This window comes from Carassius carassius, chromosome 12 (genome assembly GCF_963082965.1).
Source record: "Carassius carassius chromosome 12, fCarCar2.1, whole genome shotgun sequence".
Taxonomy (NCBI): Eukaryota; Metazoa; Chordata; class Actinopteri; order Cypriniformes; family Cyprinidae; genus Carassius; species Carassius carassius.
The window spans coordinates 515,782-522,816 of record NC_081766.1 but is presented as its reverse complement, the minus strand read 5'-3'; the positions used below and the strand labels follow the sequence as shown (position 1 = coordinate 522,816).

Genomic DNA, 7,035 nt, shown 5'->3' with positions numbered 1-7,035 from the left:
GAAAGAGAAACTAAAGTGTTAGTTGAGCTGTTGAGTGTTTGTGTCTCAGTATTTCTGCAGTAAAATGGCAGAAGCCAGAATTTCGGTGGATCAGAAGGAGTTCATGTGTTCAGTGTGTCTGGATCTCCTGAAGGATCCAGTGGCTATTCCCTGTGGACACAGTTACTGCAAGATCTGTATTACAGACTGCTGGGATCAGGAGAATCAGAAGAGAGTCTACAGCTGTCCTCAGTGCAGACAGACCTTCAGTCCAAGACCTGCTTTAGCTACAAACACTATCTTGGCTGAAGTGGTGGAGAAACTGAAGAAGACCAGACTCTCTGATGACTGTGAGGCTGTAGCTGGAGATGTGCAGTGTGACGTCTGTACTGGAAGAAAATACAAAGCCGTCAAGTCCTGTCTGGTGTGTCTGGAGTCTTACTGTCAAACTCATTTGGAGCGGCATGAGGAGTTTCATTCACGTAAACCACACAAAGTGACTGAAGCCACTGGACGACTGCAGGAGATGATCTGTCAGAAACATGAGAAGCTCCTTGAGGTTTTCTGTCGCACTGATCAGAAGTGTATATGTGTGCTTTGTACGATGGATGAACATAAAAACCACGACACTGTATCAGCTGTAGCACACAGGAAAGAGAAACAGGTATTTAACACTAGACACATGAAATATAGCTGACACTCGTTTCATATGTGTTTATATCAGCTCCATATGAACAGCTCACAGCATTCACATTTCTCATGACAGTAGGAATGAAGAGCAGCTGCAAGAAGAGTTTCCCTGTTTGCTGAGAATACACAGTAAACCTTTATCAGCAAACCCTTTAGTAAAATAGACGTTGATTAAACAACATAAAATAATGGAGTAAACTTTATACTTCTATCAGTCAAAATCAAGCAGCAACCTTCCAGTCTCTCTCGTGAAACCAACACAGAAGTGATTAATAGAAGCTGGCCTGCAGTCAGTCCTGTAAACTCCCCGTGTTCAAATGCCCAACTTCATAGCAATAAAAATAAAAATGTACAGCCTGGTAGAAAAAGTGGTTTTGGGCTATATAGCTAATTTTCCCTTTATGACAACTGTGAGGGGGGTGAATTATTTTTTTATAACTCATTTGTTTAAATTATAATAAGCCTTAAAGTTCTGCATAATTACGGTGACACGCTGCCAAGAGGCAATGGCCAGCTCCGCCAACTTTGAGCTTTAAAAACACTCTTCAGAATCCCACTGGTGACGTCATGGACTACATCCATTTTTTTATACAGTCTATGGTCAAAATACAAGTTAAATGCAACAACAGACGACTTTCTGTTCAGTAAATTTGACAGAGTCCAGATTATTTAAGTCATTTATAGTTCCATTTAGTTCATCTATTCTCTGTGTAAAGCCACAGTTGAATTACACAGCAGTCTGTGTAAGTTTCTCTTTTATAATATTTATGTGGTGTGAAACAGTCCTTACACTTCATGATAATAGTAGTCATGTATGATTCATCTGTTCTCATGATGATTTAGAGCCAGTAGTTTTCTGTGAGATTGACTATCATCTGTTTGTCCTGCAGAAGCAGCTGAAGGAGACGCAGAAGACGCTCCAGCAGAGAATCCAGCAGAGAGAGAAAGATCTCCAGCAGCTGAGAGAGACTGTGGAGTCTCATAAGGTGAGTCTGGAGAAGAAGAGAAGTTTGTCTCCGTCTCAGTTCAGACTCACTGAAGCTGAATCACTGTGTGTCCTAACAGCGCTCTGCACAGACAGCAGTGGAGGACAGTGAGAGGATCTTTACTGAGCTCATCCTCTCCATTGAGAGAAGCCGCTCTGAGCTGATACGACTGATCAGAGATCAGGAAAAGACTGCAGTGAGTCGAGCTGAAGGACCACTGAAGCGACTGGAGCAGGAGATCAATGATCTGAGGAGGAGAGACGCTGAGCTGGAGCAGCTTTCACACACACAGGATCACATCCAGTTCCTGCAGGTAACACAGATCTAGAAGAACAGGATCATAGCGGACTTGAGCAGATCCTGCTGTGACAGAGACTCACAGAGAAACAGTTCATGAGTTTCTTATTATACAATCCTCAGTCTGATCTGATCATCTTCTTCTGAAAGAGACGCCGCTTACAAACAGCTTTCAGCTCTCAAATGTCTTAGAAAACACATTTCTATGCTCTTCTAAATAAATGAAAAAATTGAATTCAATTCACACTAAAAATGCACAAAAAAGTATTATATAAAATCCATAGAGCAAAAAAAGTGCAAGGTTCAGGTAAACAAACAGTTCTTTCTTCTAGAAGATATATTTAGCTGTGAAACACCACTAGCGCCACCAACAGTTCAAAACTACAATAACATTTCAGCTTTTTACCTCATGTCTCCTTCTGACTCATTATGTCATGGTGAAATCACTGAACTCTATAGTACCAATTCTGAGTAACGTTCACCAAGATTGGATCAAGAGATACTCAAACTTGATAACATTTATCTTTATTTGTCTGTATCATATTGATGAATTTGATCATGAAGACCCCAAAAGTGAAGTGAGGCTGTATGTTAGCAATCGGGGGTGGGGGGGGGGGGGGGGGGGGGGGGGGTCAGTTATCTTGTGACCTAAAATGACTGAATTAGTTTTTCACAAAATTTGTGGTACCATATGCAGCATTTGTGTTGTTTAGCAAGAGAAAACATTGCAATAATCATGATGTATTTATGTAATTAGTGTCGGTGACAGAAAGGTGACAATATACCTGTAAATACTTTTGTGCAAAATTACTGAAACTGTTTCCATCAGTGGTCTCAACAGCATAGAAATATTCATAATTCACTACGTATTCACTCAAATTATTTAATGTTTTTACTATTTACCAATTATATTGTCTATAGTAACACTGTTTTTGCTTTTCCCCCAATTTAATAATATTAATTTTATTAGTAATAGCATTCTCTGGAAATATTTTTGAAATCCATGTCCTGTAAAATAATGTGCTTGTTTAAATCTAATCTAGACTCCTGGTGAGATCAGGTATTATGGAGACTAGCAAATATTTGCATCAGTATATTTCTATTTATATTCAGTTACTCGAGGAGGAGAGTTTCTAAAGATCAAATCTGATGTTCCTGCAGGTTACTGAGAGAAGTGTGGAGCTGATGAGTTTGATTTCTGTTTTCTGTAGAGTTTCCAGTCTCTCTCAGCACCTCCTGAATCTACAGACGTAAATGATGTTCTCTTCAGTTTTCTCGTCTCTTCTGATGCTCTGAGAGAATCTGTCCTTCAGCTGAGAGACAAACTGGAGGAGTTCTGCAAAGAGGAGCTCAAGAAGATCTCAGACAGAGGTAAAGTCCTGGAGATTCATCTGCTCTCAGAAACCAGTCCATCATCATCTCATATCATGGAGAACATCATATTAGAAATGTGTTAGGAATAGATGCAGGATCATGAGAATCACACTGTTCATGTCTGTTGATTTCCACAGTAACATTCATGAACATTGTTCCCAGAACCAGGAAGGACTTCCTACAATGTAAGTCAGTCAGAAAACAAGCAGAAAAACTCATGAGTGTGTTCATGTTCTTCCTGTAGAAGGAGAAAGAACAGGTTTATAACTGATGATATAAATGATGATGTGCACAGATACTGAGGCACTAATGATTCACTGAACATGAAAAGATCAACCAGATTCATAATTCCTGATTCTTATGTGTTTTATCTCCATCAGATTCCCATCAGTTCACTCTGGATCTGAACACAGTGAATAAACACCTCCGTCTGTCTGAGAACAACAGAGTGATTACTGACACTAACACAGTCCAGTCGTATCCTGATCATCCAGACAGATTTGATGTGTGTCGTCAGGTGTTGTGTAGAGAGAGTGTGTGTGGACGCTGTTACTGGGAGATTGAGTGGAGTGGATGTGTGTGTATATCAGTGTCATATAAGAGCATCAGCAGGAAGGGACGAGGTAAAGAGTGTTGGTTTGGATCTAATGATCAGTCCTGGAGTTTGATCTGCTCTTCCTCCAGATACTCATTCATACACAATAACATAAAGACTGTTCTCCCTGTGAAGTCCATCAGCAGGAGAATAGGAGTGTTTGTGGATCACAGAGCAGGAACTCTGTCCTTCTACAGCGTCTCTGACACAATGAGCCTCATCCACACAGTCCAGACCACATTCACTCAGCCGCTCTATCCTGGGTTTGAGGTTTATAAAGGATCATCAGTGAAACTGTGTCGATGAATAAAAATAGGCTGATGAGAGATTCTACCCATAATGCTTTGAGCTGCATGATGAATCAGTAACAGTGAGATGTTATAGAGTCTTTTCTTTTCTCTTCATGACAGTAATACTGCAGCTGAACTTCTGTCAGTGAAATAACAGTCAGAATAAATGAGCGTAATAAATCCTTATATAGACAGTAAGATCAGTGTGTTTTGTGTGAGTGATAGAGAGGGTCAGCTGAGTAACCATGTGTTTCGATTTCGATATGTGTTGATTTAGTTTTTAATTTAGCGTCTCATAATTGTTTTGATATTATCAAAATTACCTTTCAATTCAAATGATCAGGCAATAAATTATCATTATTCACCTCATAGAGCTTATTTTTAGTTTAGTCCTTGTTAATAATTTGTGTTAAAACATGTAAATGACATTTCAAAATGTTATAGTTCCTATTATACAACATGCAATTTCATGACATTTAAGGAAAATGGTACTTGTACTTCTTGAACTTCATCTGTCATCTCACATTTTCAAAATGACAATAAAAAAAAGAACTTACAGTTTTTTTGGATTGCTTAAGCTCGATTCTCAAAACAGGGCCAGTGTTTTCAAAACACTATACACAATTAGCACAGCCACACACCCAAGGTCCGTCACGCCTGTCACACAATAATGACACATGAGGCTTTATAAAGGCCCTCAGACAGCCAACCCAACCTCCGGCTGACCCTGTGGAAGATTTTTACTAGTAAGATTTTAATTAATCAAGTATATAATCAATGTGAATCTAGCCATTTTTGTTGCTAGTTATTACTCCGTTATAAACTTATAGGTAATAGAAAGCTACGTGCTGGAATGAACAAAACTGAGGAGAAACATATGGTCAGACATACATACAGGGCCTTTCTTTAGAATAAATCAAGCAGGGGGGCTCTCCTCTCTAGGGAGGTATTAAAATTGTAATCATAAGGAAAAGTTTGACTATGTGGAACCGCCAAATATAGTGTATATAAGGAGATACCAAATAACATTTGAGAGATCTCCTTGCAAGGACTCTCACTTTATTTTCTGTAAAATAAAGTCTTTTCTTCTGAGAGAAAAATCCCTGACTGAGTGTGATTTTTCGGAGAACCGGCAGACGACACCACAGATTTGGCACCCCAGATGGGACTGGAAAAGAGCAGAAGAGTGGACAGCCGCTTTTGAGCTGACCGATGATCAACACAACCGGGTGACCACCATAAAATAAGGTAAGCATTTTTTGCTTATAAAATTCGTTTGTGTTGGTTGAGGTCAGTTCTGAGTGGTAAGGACACTTAAAATCTGCTCTTCCAAATTTAGAAAAATAATAGGATATCTAAATTGAAAAAGGGGTTTTACTCCAGAAGAAATAACTGCATGCACATATTTTTGTTTTGTTAAAAGGAAAGCCTTGGAAGGTAACCTTAATTTAAAACAAAGATGGTGTAGGCAGGAAGACATTGTTTGCAATGGTCTGTGTTTATTGGAGAACTGGGCCTAGGAAGGACAGTAATAAACGGAGAAGCAGATTAGTTAAGGAATCGCAAGGAAAAGCCCCACGGATACCGCTTTGAGAAAGTATAAAGTGAAAAGTCTCAAAGGTCAGAATAGGTGGGCCCTTAAGGACGCTCTAGAAAGAGCGGTGTTTTGTTGTGTGGATGTAACTGTGTCCGGAAGAATGAATGTGTGAACGATGATGAATGTATGAACAAATAAATTCCGTATTGGGTGGGTAAGGGTTGAGCACCGTTCCTGGACCGTCACTTCGGTGTGTCACGGCCGGCTCGCAAGCCGCAACAAAGAAGGGAATGACACGTTGAAGTGGTTTGCAAAAAGGAATAACATTTATGTAAGTAAAGAGTATTAAATAAAAGAATAAACCAACAAACGAAGATGACAACAAAATAGCCCGAGAGGAGAGCGCGCCCGTCACGACTGAAGGGAGCTGCTTTAGTTTGCCGGCATCAGCTCTAGTACAGGTGTAATCCATCAGTCATCTGTCAAGTGCATATGATTGCAGGAAAAGACACCAACGAGTTAATCGTTGGTTAGGGCACCGCAAAGAATTTAAATAAACAAGCGGGTTATGGTCCGTATACACAACCAATGGGTCTGACACGGATCCCACATACACTTCAAAGTGCTGCAAAGCCCATATCAAAGCTAATGCCTCCTTTTCAATCACAGAGTAATTCAATTGATAGGAATTAAACTTTTTTGAGAAGCTAACTGGACGATGAATTCCTTCCTCATCAGCCTGCAACAACACTGCTCCAGCACCCACATTACTAGCATCCACACATACCTGAAAAGAACGATCAAAACGGGGCGCTGCCAACACCGGAGTGGAAGTAAGCAGTGATTTAGCTGCCTCAAAAGCAACCTGATAGGCAGATGTCCAAACAAAGGCGGCTTTTATTTTCAGCAAATCAGTGAGGGGGGCTACCACGGTAGAAAAATTTCTGCAAAATCTCGATAGTAACCCACTAACCCCAAAAACCGCATCAACTCCTTCTTAGTAGTAGGAGAAGGAAACTGATCAATGGCCTCAACCTTGGCCCGAACTGGTCGCACACATCCTTGTCCAACTATCTTACCTAGGTAAGTCACAGTGGCCTTGGCAAATTCACATTTAGCCAGATTGACAGTCAGGCCAGCCTCTTCAAACCGAGAGAACAGATCTGCAACATGTTCCAAGTGCTGCTCCCATGAATCACTAAAAACTACTACATCGTCCAGATAAACAGCCACTCCCTTTAACCCAGAAACAACCCTATTCATAAGTCGCTGAAATGTTGCAGGGGC

At 40.3% G+C, this 7,035-nt stretch overlaps 1 protein-coding gene across 1 annotated transcript; it reads left to right on the top strand.

Moving 5' to 3' along the window:
• On the top strand, positions 1-4,423 carry LOC132154387 (tripartite motif-containing protein 16-like). The gene is made up of 6 exons (XM_059562913.1): positions 1-643; positions 1,560-1,655; positions 1,735-1,968; positions 3,164-3,323; positions 3,464-3,511; positions 3,707-4,423. The coding sequence occupies exons 1-6, from the start codon at positions 65-67 to the stop codon at positions 4,225-4,227; spliced, it is 1,638 nt and encodes a 545-aa protein (XP_059418896.1). The 5' UTR covers positions 1-64; the 3' UTR covers positions 4,228-4,423.
• Positions 4,424-7,035: the final 2,612 nt, after the last annotated feature.